At 36.6% G+C, this 17,584-nt stretch overlaps 1 protein-coding gene across 3 annotated transcripts in view; it reads right to left on the bottom strand.

Moving 5' to 3' along the window:
- The window catches only part of LOC126198470 (cytochrome P450 4C1-like), a 130,184-nt gene that overhangs the window by 13,950 nt on the left and 98,650 nt on the right, over nt 1-17,584 (bottom strand). For all 3 annotated transcript variants that reach the window (XM_049934816.1, XM_049934818.1, XM_049934817.1), the window contains one exon: nt 4,745-4,945. In XM_049934816.1, coding sequence (XP_049790773.1) covers nt 4,745-4,945 — 201 coding nt within the window. The remainder of the gene's footprint in view (nt 1-4,744; nt 4,946-17,584) is intronic.

The following is a 17,584-nucleotide window of genomic DNA, read 5'->3' as shown; positions in this document are numbered from 1 at the left end:
GGTTTCGTGACACCTCTGAACAGTCAAAGAGACTGTGACTGTGATACAATATCCACAGTCAACATCTATCTTCAGGAGTTCTGGGACCTGGGGTGATGCAAAACGTTTTTTGATGTGTGTATTTCTACATATAAACTGCTTCTATTACTTACTAAATTACACACTGCTTTCTTATTGGCACTACTAAAATAAATTATAGGTTAGTAGACGAGCATAGTTCGATCTTTGTACTGTGCGTTGGTACCATACATGAAATTTATTAAAAATATAGGTCTTCACAATAAAGGATGACAGCCAAAAACAGTTGCAGGATAAATTTTTTTTTTATTAAAATTCTTGACCAAGGTTTCGGTACATGTAAATATACCTTCATCAGAAGTAAAACTTCCTGAACAGAAATACACATTCATTAGAAAAGCCATATCAACGAAAGTGAGACACAGAAGCTGAAGTAACGGTGAAATTACCAAAGTAATACAGGCACAAAATCTTTAGTACTTACTAAAATTACATCATGCAATGGAGAATAATAAAACAACTATGCCAAAGGCGTCGTCAGTAATTAACACATCATCTCCATTTGTACAACATGTGTAATGGGCACAGGGTCAAAGCGAACAGTTTAGCACCATTACTTCGCCTATGAACTATTGAGACACGAGTGTGAAAGCACTAGGGCAGATGGTTTCGCCGAGAGAGGGCACTTGCATGTGCCAGACTCGCGCATATTAAAATCCATGAATACATACATAAGCGCATCAAAAATTATTAAAGGTTGTGTTAATTCAGACTCTGTCTTAATAAATAAAACGTATCAGGCCAATTAAAGACATTTATGTAAAACAGAAATATAGAACCAATTTAACTGTGTCCTAGTGTCAAACGGATAAAGCTTGCGCTTGGAACATCTAACGAGAGAGGGCACTAGTGTAATGCGCGAGAGTCTCGCGTAACGTAGGCAGTGAAATACATACTAGCGAAACAACCAAAATGTTATAATAAAACGAAACCATCTGTCATTATGAATAAAACATAGTAGTCATTTAACCACACATACACATTGAAATACATAACTCACAAACATCACAATACGTAGAATCCCAACAAGACAGGAAAAGTGCATTTCACCGGCATCAACAAGCAAGAAAATAACTACTAGTCAGCCAGACTATATTACATTAAGGCAATGAGGGGTTTGAAACTGTCTAAAAAATTTTTGTTTCGAAGCTGCACCTGTTCGTTAAGAACAAAACCATCTTTTAGAGACAGATACTTGAAAATCTCTAAAAAAAAAAATTATCCTGCAACTGTTTTTGGCTGTCATCCTTTATTGTGAAGAATTTTAACAGTTGCTGCTGCAGCCATGTTTAAAATCTTGAAAAATATAGGTTCTATAACAATGCAAAACAGACATTACTAGTACCGCTTATCTAAGTTACAGCTTAAAGTGCACTTATTGTTCAGAAATACCGAAATAAACAAAACCTGCACAAAACTCGTCTGGTATAAGAGTCAATCTGGCGCATTCCGAGTGGCGACTCCGTCCCGTGCGAAATCTCGTGCTGCCTAATGTCGCTGCCTTTGTTTGGATAATTCTGGTCTGGGAGAAAGATGGCGTACACTCGATGCTAGGTTAGTCAGTTCGCTTGTGCGCTCATTTGCGAGCGTGCTGCAAAGCGTCGCTGATTGTGAAGCTTGCGCGCAAAATTTTCCTGTTTTCACCCACACCACGACATCGCGCTGCAGAGCACCGTCTCTATATGCTCCGAGAATAGGGTAATATTCGACCCATCACTCGTGGCACTGCCCGGTAACGTGCACCGGCGACCAGAGGCGTGTACCAAGCCTGCACGGCCCAACTGAGTACGCAGCCTCGACTCGTGCTGTCCTGTCAGCAGTCAGCAGTCAGCAGGGCGAGCCTCGACTGGCACTGCCCGGTCAGCGGTCAGCCGGGGGAGCCTCGACTCGACGCAGTCTCCACAGCGCGAAGCCAGGCCGGGGCTTTTGGCAGAGAGCACGTGCTGTTGCATCTGGAGGCGCTATCTGTGTGAGCGACTTTTCGCTTTCTTCCGTAGCAGGATCCTCAAGTTGAGTTATTAGTTACCCATTCTTAAAACTTGACTGTTAAGATTTGTTCGTTATTTCTGCACTGTTGTTTTCTCAGTCCATGACATGTGTGATAACAAGTCGTGTGTTTTCTTGCCTAGAAGTTTCAGCCTCTGCTAGTGACTTGACAGTTGTGACTTGTGTTTTTGGGTTCTTTTAAACTCATCTTGAGTGATGTTTGATGCCTTGATCTTTGTGAGAACCAGTTCGAAGTTATTGGTACCTCGATTAACTCTTCATCGGCCATATTTTCCATTACCGGTGCGGCTGGATCTGACCGTTGGAAATCGGTCAGATTGTCGTTCGGTCGTGAACTGTCCCTTGTTTGCGTTGCCTTCCGATTAAGAGCTTGTCGGTCGGGCTGCCTGTCTCACCTAAGCGTGCGTTAGTGTTACTTCCCAGGCCGACCCTTGGAACCTTCTGTTCGCCGCTCCTTCCGTTTTACATAGTGATTTCCTTTTATTTTTAGGTACTTTGTGGCCTTCAGCCGAGTTTTAGCTTATTTAAATTGCAAGGCTGTTCTTTTAGGCCTTAAACCGTAAAATTGTTTTCTGCATGGTGTGAGCGGGCTTCAGCCGAGTTTTAATCTCTCTGAAGCTAAATTTCAATATCTTGGTCTTGCCCTTAAGTCATAACATTGTTATTCTTTAGTATGAGGCCTTCAGCCGAGTGTTACATGAAATATTTTGAGCTAAGGCCCTCAGCCTTTTTAAATTGAAAGCTCTTCTTGCTAAACCGTTAAATTGTTTTGTTGATATGCGGCCTTCAGCCGAGTTTTCGGCTTAATTAGAATTAACATTGAAAATCTTTGTTTTGGCCTTAAGCTGTAACACTGTTCTTGCTTAATGTGTGGCCTTCAGCCTCTTTTTTTTAAGTAAAAAAAGATTTTTTTGAAAGAAGTGAAACTTCCAGAAGGACTCCTGTACCTCAATTCCTTGCTTACGCCTTGGGCCCTGGATTTAAGTATGTGGCTTTCAGCCGAATTAAATCAAATCAAGGAGCTCTTTCGTTAAAACCTCTAGAGTTTTTAATTCTTACTTACGTTATTGTGTTTTAAGTAATATAATTTATATGTTGAGTGTTGACAGCAACTTTTTTTGTACCCACTTTCCACAAATGTAACCTTACCTGCTCTGTCCTGATAGTCCAGGGATTTCAGTCTACACTAGCAGTTCTTATTTTGGACTCTGGCAACTGGTTTCTTTACGGAGTACCTCCTCAGGGGATCCCCTGGCATGCAGTCGTCACAATCACTTTCCAAGTGTATACGCTGAGATGAACAAGTCATAGGTTATCTCCTAGTGTGGTGTCAGAGTGCCTTTTGCTCAGTGTAGTGCAGCAGCTCGACTTGTGACACGAATTCAACATGTTGTTGGAAGTCCCCTGCAGAAATAATGAGCCATGCTGCCTCTATAGACATCCATAATTGTGAAGGTGTTGCCAGTGCAGGAGTTTGTGCGTGAACTGATCTTTCGATTGTGTCCCATAAATGTTCGATGGGATTCATGTCAGGCGATCTCGGTGACCAAATCATCCACCTGAACTGTCCAGAATGTTCTCCAAACCAATCGCGAAGAGTTGTGATCTGGTGAAATGGCGCATTGTCATGCATAAAAATTAAATCATTGTTTAGGAACAGGTAGCCAAACATAACCATTTCCAGTCAATTATCGATTCAGTTGGACCAGTGGAGCCAAACCATTAGGTGTTAAAAGAGCCAACACCGTTGAGAAGCCACCACCATCTTGCACAGTGCCACGTTGAAAACTTGGGTCCCTCACTTCATGGGATCTGTGCTGCACTCCAAGTCTAGCATCAGTTGTTACCAAATGAAGTCGGGACTCACCTAACAGGGCCACTGTTTTCCTATGGTCTGGGATCCAACTGATACCGTCACGAGCCCAGAAGAGGCACTGCAGTCAATGACGTGCTGTCAGTAAAGGCATTCGCGTCGATCGTCTGCTGCCACAGCCCATTAACGCCAATTTTCGCCAGACTGTCGTAGAGGATACAGTCATCGTACATCCCACATTGATTTCTGCGGTTATTTCGCACAGCGCTGCTTTGTTAGAACTGATGCCTCTATGCAAAAGTCCCCTCTCTCGGTCGTTAAGTGAATACTGTTGGGCACTGCTTTGTCTGCAGTGAGAGGTAATGCCTGAAATTTGGTATTGTCAGGTCACACTTGACACTGTGGATCTCGGGATATTGAATTCCCGAACGGTTTCTGAAATGAAATGCACAGTGTGTCTAACTCCAACTACCATTATGTGTTCAAAGTCTGTTATTTTCCGTCGCGTGTGCGTGATACTACCGCCATCTGTTTGTGTGCCTATCGATATCTCATGGATTTTGTCACGTCAGTGTATTCAGTATTTGATGCATCTACTTTGGAAGTGGGCAGGATGACTCTGTGCTGGGGGTTGGCCTGAAGATGACACATTTTATCGAAACTGGTAGCCAGTTGGCAGAATAAAAGATTGCGATTGTAGACTGAAACATATATTATTTCTAAAGTGTACCGGTCGGTGTTCCAAGCGCCAGTAAGTGTAGAATAGGGGGTCCTACTATGTCGGTCCACATACGGTAAAGTAGCATGCCTTGCGAGCGCACAGACAGCCAGTGGATAGCGGCTCACCTTGATGATGCTCTCCAGCACCCTGAGTCTGCGTAGGTCTGCAAGGCTGGGTGCCCGCAGGTAGTCGTCACCCTCGCCAAAGACGTCCTTCAGCTCCTGGTGGGCTGCATCCTGCCACTCGGGGTGGAGGGCCAGCAGAGCCAGGGTGTAGCTGACGGTCACGGCCGTCGTCTCCGTGCCGGCTATCAGAAGATTCATGAGCTGTAAGGCATTTCAATTAGATTAGCTTGCGTGCACTGTTCATTCTGTAGGACCACATCAAGGAATGTTCGTGAGCGTGGGAAATACAAGGAACAGAAGAATATTTCTAAATAAATAAGATGGTAGAGCAGTCTACGAGTGTACTGACAGTTCATAGCGTCCAACGGGCACAACACTTCGGGCTCACACACGTCGCCATCGTCTGGTGTGGTGGCGACCTGAGCTCCTGAGGGCGCGCGGCCGACCAGTAGCCCCTGCCCCCGCAGACAGCTCCGACCGCGGTCCGTGCCCGCAGCTGCGCGTCGGCAGCATTGATGTAAGTTTTCTGTCCGCCCTGGTCGCCAGGCCGATTTGTTTGCCGAGAGTCTTCTTAATTAAACTGCTTCCGAAACCTTCCTAAGATTACAGCCGCAATCTCGCCTAATGAGATCGTTCCTGGTGCGAACTTCTGTGGCCTCTGTCCCAGTATTTGAAAGTCTGTTCCAAGTTCCTGCTGCGCTCGTACTCCATCACATGATTCTAGGACGAACAGTGCTTTGCGACCGCTGACTATCTGGAATACGTTAGTCGAGTTAACCTGTGGTGTTCTCGACAACGACTTCGACCTTGTACGCCTGCGGACTGTTAGACCAACAAATACGTCGGGAGAAACTGAAGAATCACAATAAATCACATGTTCATGGTTGATTTGCAAACTATGTTCGACAGAGAGCTAAAAAATGTGAAATTCTGATGCCACAAGTTCAGATGAATCTGTTGGCTGCCGAATGACACCCCAACTCCCGTATAGTGGTTTTTGTCAGTCTAGCACTATTTGGGGGGGAGGGGAGAGGACGTTATGGTGGAGTAGCGTCACTGCACGCAATTTTCCTGGTCGTTGTTCTCGAATTGCGGCTGCAAGACGTCCCAGTTGTTGACAGTAAATGTCAGCAGTGACCTCAGAGAAGTAACTCTTAGTACACTGCACCGTCGCTGTTCCACCATTTGCTTAACATTATCTTTTGTGGATGCGCACAGGTCTTTGTATGGGGAGTTGCTGCTTTGTTTGAGCTCAATCATTCCTGCCTTATCCTTGTGTAAAGACACCATTTCCCATCTCCAGTAACGGCACGGGATAAGAGTGGTCGTTGTTGTTGACAAGAAAATTGATCACGAGCAAGTAGAGATGCACATTTGGTGATTTTGGCTTAAAACGTGATATCCATACACTCGAGTTTTGAGGCTCCCCCTCTGCACACAAATGTCACGATTCATCACGTCTGCCAGCTATCGACTCCACTGACGTGGGTCATTGTGGATTAATGCGTTTAAACAATCTTCATCAAACCCTAAAGGTCTTCCTCAACGTGGAGGGTCACTAATATCACAACGATCCTTCTTAAAACGAGAAAACCATGTTCCTCTCGTGCTGTGTCCGATGACATTATCCCCATATGCAGCGTACATGTTTCTGGCTGCCTCCGCTTTTATCATCCCTGCACTGAATTCAAACAGAAGTACATGTCACGAATGTTCCGATTTCTGCACTTGGGACTCCATATTTTAGCGTCCACAATTCCACTCACTATCTCCAAATGACAAAATGACAATATGTAAACTCAAACAGCAACAGTGAACTACAAATAAAAAATTAAATTCGATAAATAAACCCACAGCAACCGGAATACCACCATACGAAACAAAAACGCTATGAACCTACGCACCAACGACGTAATATATAGAAAAATTTACTTTACATGCTTCAAATTTGATGTTCCTTTTCTGCACGTGTGCGACATGGTGAATCAGGCAAATGTCGTCATTCGTGCAGAATGACGTATCATAACTCGACAGTAGGCTCTATGGCTGTCAATGAGTATTGCCTAAGTGTGTGTGCAGTAACAGAGTCTCTTGGATATTCAAAGTTCTCCTCCGCAAATGCTCAAAACAAACCACAACATATAAAAAACCTCGTCATCTCAATTATTGGAGCAGTCTGAGGGCAATGGAGAGGCCTTCTTGTCACGGACCATTGCAGATGATGCAACTTCGATATCGAGCCAGAAATGAATATGCAGTCATTGTAGTAGCACACCTGCATTCACGAAAGAAGACAAAATCAGCCCAGCTTCCCTTGCTGACAAAAATCATGGCAATGTTTTGGGACCGTGCTACTGTAATTCACGTGGATGTGTTGCCAAAGCATCAACAATCAAACCTAGAAAACACAAAGTTCGATAACTCTTTTTCAATTTTATTAACAGCATACTTTTTAAAGACTTACTGATGTATAAGTAGGGTACAGACCATGAAAATATCTTATAGTTCTATCTTAACAACACCAACATGTTTGGTTGGTGCATAGATCCATAGTGTTTCTGTTTTGCATATTGGTATTTCGGTTGCCATGAGTTTATTTATCGATCGTCATTTTTTATTTTTAGTTCACTAATGCTATTTTCGTTTGCAAATAGTCATATGAAGATAGTGGGTGGAGCTGTGGACGCTAGAAAATGGAGTGCCAAGTGGAGAAATTGGAGCATTTCAAACATATTCTTCTTTTTAAGTTCAATAGAGGAGCCAGAACGAAAACACATTTCCGACTCCAGGCTGTCGCTAACTTTGGTACAGAGAGAAGTTCCAACCAGCTGGCTATTCGGTTCTTGCTCGCAGTTGCAGTGGCAAGTCCCAGTGGTGGCGCTGTCTGGTAAGATGAATAGCAAACTAATATTCAGTATGCATTGGGCTGTCTCTACGATCGCATGTGTTGCATGTATTCTTTGTGTAAAATTGAGCCATTCATATCGATCACTGACAAGTGTTGGCGCTGGATGTATGTATAACATACAAATATAACTCCACTGACATTCCTGAGACTAACTAAATTTCGCCCCTTCTTCAGTAGCTTGTTCAACGGTCCTGCTATTTCCTTCACGAACTGTCTATAATAATTATAGCCGCCGATGAAAGACTGTAACTACTTAGTTGCTTGTGGCATCGGGTAATTCTGAACTGCATCTGTAAGATGAGGATTGGTCTGTATGTCACGCTCACAAATCACGTGCCCCAGATAGTTTATCTGAGTTCGCGAAAAATGACTCTTGTCCACACTTAACGTAAAATGTGCCGATCGTAGTTTACTAAAAACACCTCCCGAACGTCTCACATATGGTGGTAAATCGTTTGAATTGACAGTTATGTAATCGACGTAGATTAAAGAAATTTTTGGCTTTAATCCTCTCAGTACCCCATCTAACAACTGCTAAATAGATGCCAGCAGGTTCTTTAGTCCAAATGGCACGCGTTTGCTGAGATGGTCAACACTGTTTTTGACCTAACTTCAGGCGCCACCTCCAACTGATGGTATCAACTGTTGAGGTCCGTAATTCTAAACAACCGTCACTGACTCAGATTATCCAAACTTTCCATGATGTTTGGAATTGGATAAGCGTCGGAAATGGTTTGCGCATTTAGGTATCTGTAATCACAGCAAAATCTATTTTTTCGTGTCCCATCAGATGAATTTGTGGACACGATGGCAATGTTTGTGCTCCAGGGATGATCACTCGGTTCTACAATCCCAACCCATAGTTGTTGTTCAGTAAATTCTTCTATCAATGGTTCCAGCTGTTTTACTATACATTATGGCTCCCTATAAATTGGTGCACTATCCCCTGTCAGTATATGATATTGCATCAGCAGTGTTGCCTGTAACCCCCTGTTCTCACAAAGTAAATCACTAAACCTCAGCAACAAGTTCTTGATGGCCATTCAACTACTGCCCTTCAAATACCCTACTTTCCCCTGCCACACATCTCTGTTAACAGTTTCCTTGTGGCTTGTCCCTAGGCTCGATCTATCGAAATCCTCGTTTTCCAAGACCTCCAGGATGGCTATCATTGCACCCTTTGATAAAGTTACCTCCCCTCTGCCAGAGTTATCCACACTAACCAGAATCATCTGTTACCAATTAATGTCGTTCACGTGCGCCAAACCCTTACGGATAAAACAAAATGAATTATCCAACTCTTCATTGCTTAAAAGCGGATGAACCACATATAATGTTTCCCTCAGCAAATCGGTATCCACTGGAAACCACACTATCTTTAAATAATTTTCCAATACCAGAGATGCATCTATCAAAATATAATTACTGCAGACCATTTACTGAGCTTGAAGAAAGACTAACATCTGGAGAAAAAGGAATTAATCCACCAGATGAAGTATGCAAACAACATGACATCACCTATCATGATCATAAAGATTTTAGAATCTCGACGTGAAGCTGATAAAGAACTTTAGTTAGCTGCAAAAGAAAGAATGTATGCTTTTGATGCTTCAACTGATGAAAAATTAGCTGCAGCTACAGTTAGAGTAATTATGTATGGAAAACGAAAATTTGGATGTCAATCAAAATGGTTGAGGATTGTAAAATTATTAATCTTTATAAATCTTTTATATATATATATATATATATATATATATATGTATATATATATATGTATATATATATATATATATATATATATATATATATATATATATATATATGTATATAACTGAATAATTTTAATATTGGTTATACTTTTCCTACCAAGTGGCAAAACTCAACCAAAATCAATTAAAATAAAATAAAATAAGGAAGAGTTATATAGTATTGATCTATTTTTAACTGATGCACAAGAAAGAAAAAGAGATAAAACAACTGACAGAAATTTACCCATTACATTAGATATTCCTGTTTTGTAAAAGACTATAGAATATCTAAGAAAGAAGGTTACCAATTGATAAAACATGAAGGTGGATTTTTACTGTTACTACTAGCTGTATCACCATATCTTAAACTATTATTCACTTGCTGGTGGTTCTGCAGCAATCAGAAACACAGTAATAAAAAAGAAAATAGCTGATTAAGTATTATAAGAACAAAAGAGACATAATTTAACAATGGAAAAGAAAGTGGGTGTAGGGAAAAAAATTCGTAAAAATAATCAAAAAATATAATAATCATTTCTCTAATTTTGATATAGAAAAACTTGCTACAGAATTAAAAATTACATATTTTACAGGTGTTTTTATGACTGATAAATTACCTAAACAACCAAACAATAATTATTTTGGAATAGTTAATTTAGATACATCTGAACATCTGGGTACGCATTGGATTTATTACAAGAATAAAGATATAAAATTTATTTTGGATTCATTTGGAGATAATATACCAAAACAACTAGTTAACTATTTGGGAATAAATGATCTGTACTACAATATCAAGAGAATACAAAACTACAATGAAATAATTTGTGGTCATTTGTAACTGTCTGTTTTAAAACTGTTATCAGATAATTCTAAATTTAATATTTTGAATCTAATAAATTTACATTTTTGGATATAAGCTGCAGTCTGAAGGTCACACATTTAATGGTCAGATAAATTTAGAAAACATAAGGAATGAATTGATCCAAAAATAGAAAAATCAATTAAACAGTTTAAAAAGAATTACAAGCCACTTTAAACAACTGAAGGATATATTGATTTTAAAGGTAGAAGAATAGTAGGTTTAAAAGATTCAGTAAACGGTTATGATGCAGTTACAAAACAGTATTTAGAAAATTAGTTATCCAATCTTGTTACAAAACTTGAACACAACTCAGTAATTATAACACTACTAAACAACTTAATAACAATGATATAACTAATTACATTAAAAAAAGGCAATAGAAAAAGCTTTAAGAGATTATTTCTCAAAGGCATGTTTAAAACGGTACCTAAGTCAGATAAGTAATCTTCTGAAAAGGATGTACAACAAAATAAAAACTAAAATTTCGTTTTGTTATAGGTGAAATATACTTTAGAGTATGATGTAAAAATCAAGATAATTATTTTATTTGGGGTAATATAGATGATTTATCAAGTTCTGATTTTGAAGTAGAGATAAAAAGGCATAATAACGATGAATTACAAATTCTGTATCCAACACATTTCAGTAAACCACTACTTGAAATGAAAATGAAACATAATATATTTATAACCTTGAATCAATGAGTTAAAACTGTAGCTGTTTCAGGTGTATTAATTATGTTTGGTGATCTCATATTGGAATCAAATGATGATATAATGGAAAAATAATTCAAATCTTATTAAATTTTTCATCAATATAAACAGATGTGTTTTAGGTGTAAAAAAAATACTGAAACACATAATCCTCACACAGTAACAACTAAAAAAGGAAGACAAGGAATTAAAGGTTTGTTTAATTTGTAAATGTAAAAAGAGTAAATTCATCCAAAAAATTTTGTAGGTGAAGGGGGTAGCAAATCACTATAACCTTCCAGCATGTGTGAAAAAATTATTAATGAATTTCATCAACCAACAGCAAAAAATTTTAATGGAAGAAACAAGCAGATCTAGTAGAAATGGATTCAGATAATTTGAAAGGAATTTCACCAATAAATGAAGGATATAAATAATTATTAACTGTTATAGATGAGTTTTTCAAAATTTGCTGCGCCTATTCGAGCTAAAGATAAAGCGGGTAAGAATGTAGTTTATGCCATTGCAAAAATATGTAGAGAAAGAAATAAAAAAAATTAACAAGCAGATATTGGTAAAGAATTTTATAATAAAGATTTTCAAGAATTTATGCAAAAATATATTAATCATTATTAATCTTTTACAAAATTATAAGCATCTGTTATTGCAAGATTTAAAAGAACTCATAAAAAATATCTGGACAAAATTTGAATTACAAGGAAATTATAAATGGACTGATCTAGACTCAAATTTGACAAATATAATAACACAAATCATCAACAATTAAAATGAAGCTAACAGATGTTAATGAAAATAATTATAAATCGAATACTGCTTTTACTAATGAAAAAGCGAAATTTAAAATAGGTGATGAGGTCTGAATTAGTAAATTAAAAGGAATATTCGAGAAAGGATATACAGCCAATTTGTCAACTGTAATTTTGACATTGAATTATTAATTCTAATTCAATAACATATGTATTAATAGATTTTAATGGTGAAGAAGTAACAGGAAATTGTCAGTATATCCTGATCTGTACCCTGTTGAGAAACTTTAGAAAAACAAAGGAGATAGTGTATATTGATTGGTTAGGATATCATAGTGCACATAATAGTTATATAAATAAACATATTATTATTTTAAAAAAAATTATATTTAAATGTAAGCCATTATTGAAACTTTAAATTTGGATTCTGTTGATTATACTGCTCATTCTACCAACTGCTTTTTAAAGAAGATATAGTATATTCTGATATTGAAATACGATTCAGTGCCACAATCATTTGCAGATCTTAAATCTGGGTTGAGGGAAACAGACGGTTTTGTTGATTTTGTGTAATAGATGTACATAAACATTATTACTAAAATTTTGTATAATAGAAAAAACGTCATTTGTAACCAAAACATTTTACTCTTCAAATACTTGAACCCATATATCTTTAAACCTAGACCCTAAATTTAGTTTATAATTATTTTGATTAAAAATTCTATTATATCCACTATATGTGTTTCTGATAAAGTGACAACTGCATTAGAAGTACTTGGAATTTCTCATATTTATTAAGAAATATCTTTTTAAAGGTTTTTCCAATAAAAATTTTGGCTTTCTCATTCTTATTTCAGTGGTCATAATATTCGCTCCCTGTAATTTTACGTATATTATTTTGTGTCAATTTTTAGGATTTAATAAAATTTGATTTAAACTGATTATTTAATTTCAGACCTGTAATACAATTAAGTGTTAGATGCATCTCCGTCATGCCCCATAATATTCGTCCAAGTGTGTAAGTATTTATGCACTTCAAAAACTTCATAAATAAAGGATAAAATTTCTTTTATGTAAGTTTTACATTGCTCATATAATTGACCATGGGATAACATATGAAAATTATAAAATATCATTAGTGATTGTTCTTCTTTTCTTTCAGATATTCAGGGAGGAAACTTTTAATTTCTGGATTCCCATATAGAAAAGATTATTTGAAATTATTTCTGTGTTTTTCAGTTTTCTTCATGGCTCAGTTTCCCATACCCTGAAATACTGAAATGAATAATGTTTAATTTTCACTCATGGTCTGCACAGCTGGTCCCAGCATAGGTTCGAGTCCTCCCTCGGGCATGGGTGTGTGTTTTTATCCTTAGGATAATTTAGGTTAAGTAGTGTGTAAGCTTAGGGACTGATTACCTTAGCAGTTAAGCCCTATAAGATTTAAAAAAAAACAAAAAAACAATAAATGCTCTGTAAAAATGTCACTTTTCTAATTTTTTCAGGGCCATTCCTCACAGACCCTTAATGAATAAAATATAAAATTTCATTAGTATAGAACGAAGTGCTCGTATTAAGAAGGGTGTAAGACAAGGCTGTAGCCTTTCGCCCCTACTCTTCAATCTGTACATCGGGGAAGCAATGATGGAAATAAAAGAAAGGTTAAGGAGTGGAATTAAAATACAAGGTGAAAGGATATCAATGATACGATTCGCTGATGACATTGCTATCCTGAGTGAAAGTGAAGAAGAATTAAATGATCTGCTGAACGGAATGAACAGTCTAATGAGTACACAGTATGGTTTGAGAGTAAATCGGAGTAAGACGAAGGTAATGAGAAGTAGTAGAAATGAGAACAGCGAGAAACTTAACATCAGGATTGATAGTCACGAAGTCAATGAAGTTAAGGAAATCTGCTACCTAGGCAGTAAAATAACCAATGACGGACGAAGCAAGGAGGACATCAAAAGCAGACTCGCTATGGCAAAAAAGGCATTTCTGGCCGAGAGAAGTCTACTAATATCAAACACCGGCCTTAATTTGAGGAAGAAATTCCTGAGGATGTACGTCTGGAGTACAGCATTGTATGGTAGTGAAACATGGACTGTGGGTAAACTGGAACAGAAGAGAATTGAAGCATTTGAGATGTGGTGCTATAGACGAATGTTGAAAATTAGGTGGACTGATAAGGTAAGGAATGAGGAGGTTCTACGCAGAATCAGAGAGGAAAGGAATATGTGGAAAACACTGATAAGGAGAAGGGACAGGATGCTAGGACATCTGCTAAGACGTGAGGGAATGACTTCCATGGTACTAGAGGGAGCTGTAGAGGGCAAAAACTGTAGAGGAAGACAGAGATTGGAATACGTCAAGCAAATAATTGAGGACGTAGGTTGCGAGTGCTACTGTGAGATGAAGAGGTTAGCACAGGAAAGGAATTCGTGGCGGGCCGCATCAAACCAGTCTACTGACTGATGACCAAAAAAAAAGTATTCACTATAATTTTTTTCATTTGTTGTAGGCCCTGAAATACAATATTTAATGAAATATAAAATATCATTTGTATAAAATCTCCATAAAATAAATATTGCAGACAGAAAAGATAAAATAACATTACAATCAATTTAATCATTTTTATTTGTTTAAAACCCTTAGAGGCTAAATATTTAGCACCTGGAATTCCACACCAAAAATTTAAATATCATTTTGAATCAACATATGTTATACAACATTTCACAGGTCAGTAATTCGACCCCTAAAATATTATAAATCTATATCATTGTAGATGAATAAACATTTTCATTTTTTACAAATCTAATAAAATTTATTTTTTAATCAATGGCGAGTCTAAATAGTCTAAAGTTCAACGAATTGGAAGCAAGATAAAAACAATTGAGACCTAAAGGTTTTTCAGAACAGAGAAAACATCAAATTATTGAACTTATTAATAACTATAATATTGGAGAAATGAAGAACAACAACAATGAAGTGAAAAATTATACCGTTAAAGAATTAAAAGTTAAAAAATAGGAATTAAACAATAATCTGAAATGGGAAAGGAAAAAATTGATGCATTGATTAATTATAATTTTAAAACTATAAATTTCAAGAAATTTGTATAAATTGCAACAACAATTGAAGCATATGAAAGTAAAATTGTTAAGTATATTAAAAATAAATATTCATTTAGTAAAGAAAACTGAAAATATATATCAGGACATTTCGAATTATGTGTAGATTTTGTGACAGAATTTAAAGATAAATTAGGTTAGACTTCCACGTCAACTGATCAACGATTACCTGAGAATTATATGAGAGAATTCAAAAATAATTTAATAACAAATAAAATACCATCTCCTAGTTTAATTATTAATTTCATGAGAAAATTTGCAAAGAGATAGAACTGGGGACATATATCTCAATGTAGATTACCTAAAAAATTCACAGATAAATGGAAGAGAAATTAGATTTGAATATTACATCAAGTAATGAAAACTTACGTGGGTAATTTATAAGACGTTATTAGAATAAAGAACTTTGGTATATCATATGAAAAAATGATTTGTTTGATGGTCTCATGAGAACTTCAACAAAGATTAAACTGGGGTGATATCACGCCAAAAAAACATGTCGGAAAATAGTATTCGAGAATTTCAAGATAACGTATACTGGAGATTTATATCCTTATCTTAAAATGTATCTGAAGACTTAAATAAAGTATTTAAAGACAGATTATATTGGGGATATACATCAAGTACACAAAATTTATCTGAAGATTTTATTAGAGAATTTAAAGATAAATTAAGGAATGTCGATATATATACCTGAATCATTTATACGAAATGTTTTTAAACTGTATGACACAATAGAGTAAACTGAAGATAATGATTGTTGTATATGTTTAAGTAATGCAAATTATCAATTTGTAAAAACAAGCTGTAATCATATTTCTCATAAAAAGTGTATTATTGAATGGTTAAAGGAAAATCTGAAATGTCCAATATGTAGAAAATTATGAGAAATATATAATTAGGTGCAATACATTTTGATAAAATGTATTTAAATCATTAATCAATTGTTCTTCTGTGTAATCACTTAAAATATTAAAATAATTATGCCTACAAGTAATTTTTAATATTTATCTCATTAATTGATACAAATTTACTGAATTATGTTTGCTATTAAGATTTAACATTTCTTCACAATTCCGGTGTCTATTTTTAATCCTATACATTTGTTTTTTTAATTTTTGCTTTATGTTATAATTACAAAATAAGGGTATTCACAATTATTGTAAAATAATTTTAAAGATCGAAAGTCGGTCTTAAATTTTCATTGACTGTTTGAGGAAACACATGATGTACTAGTGTATTTATTTCTACATTTCTTTTATGTAAACTTTCAATAGCTCCATCTTAACTGCATTTAAATTTTGAATGTGATCTCCTCTTCCCCGAGGTCGGCTTCTACCAGTTTTTCCATTCATCTGTAAAGAATTTGCGTTAGTATTTTGCATCCGTGCCTTATTAAACTGATTGTTCGGTAATTTTCACGTCTGACAGCCCCTGCTTTCTTTGGGATTGGAATTACTATATTCTTCTTGAAGTCTGAGGGTATTTCGCCTGTCTCATACATCTTGCTCACTAGATGGTAGAGTTTTGTCAGGACTGGCTCTCCCAAGGCTATCAGTAGTTCTAATGGAATGTTGTCTACTCCGGGGGCCTCGTTTCCTTCAGTGCTCTGTCAAACTCTTCACGCAGTATCATATCGCACATTTCATCTTCCTCTACATTCTCTTCCATTTCCATAATATTGTCCTCAAGTACATCGCCCTTGCATAGACCCTCTATATGCTCCTTCCACCTTTCTGGTTTCCCTTCTTTGCTTAGAACTGGGTTTCCATCAAAGCTCTTGATATTCATACAAGTGGTTCTCTTTTCTCCAAAGGTCTCTTTAATTTTCCTGTAGGCAGTATCTATCTTACCCCTAGTTAGATAAGTATCTACATCCTTACATTAGTCCTCTAGCCATCCCTGCTTAGCCATTTTGCACTTCCTGTCGATCTCATTTTTGAGACATTTGTATTCCTTTTTGCCTGCTTCATTTACTGCATTTTTATATTTTCTCCTTTCATCAATTAAATTCAATATTTCTTCTGTTACCCAAGGATTTCTACTAGTCCTCGTCTTTTTACCTACTATATCCTCTGCTGCCTTCACTACTCCATCTCTCAAAGCTACCCATTCTTCTCCTACTGTATTTCTTTCCCCCATTCCTGTGAATTGTTCCCATATGCTCTCCCTGAAACTCTGTACAACCTCTGGTTTAGTCAGTTTATCCAGGTCCCATCTCCTTAAATTCCCACCTTTTTGCAGTTTCTTCAGTTTTAATCTACAGTTCATAACCAATAGATTGTGGTCAGAGTCCACATCTGCCCCTGAAAATGTCTTACAATTTAAAACCAGGTTCCTAAATCTCTGTCTTACCATTATATAATCTATCTGAAACCAGATAGATACCATAACATAATTACTAACTGGGATTTACGATTAACTGAAAAAGATCAGAGGAAACTAAAATATAAAGGAATGAAGAAATTTAAAAATAGAAATAATTAATTTCATTATCAGGAATTCACACAGTGAAACTTATTTAAAAAATTTATTTCTCCTATTAAATTTTATATCTTTTAAATCAACAACACCAAACAGCTAAAGCAGTGTAGAAATATCATGGCTAAGAAAAATATTTAAGAATTTCATAAACATTTCAGAAAGATGGAAATCGTAATACATGAAGGGCTAATTTCAATAGTGTACAAGTCCACTTTTGTTCATCTTGAGATACAGAGTCCTAAATG

The sequence above is a fragment of the Schistocerca nitens genome, chromosome 8 (genome assembly GCF_023898315.1).
Source record: "Schistocerca nitens isolate TAMUIC-IGC-003100 chromosome 8, iqSchNite1.1, whole genome shotgun sequence".
Taxonomy (NCBI): domain Eukaryota; kingdom Metazoa; phylum Arthropoda; class Insecta; order Orthoptera; family Acrididae; genus Schistocerca; species Schistocerca nitens.
The sequence above is the reverse complement of the archived record's forward strand: the minus strand, read 5'-3'. Positions and strand labels throughout refer to the sequence as shown.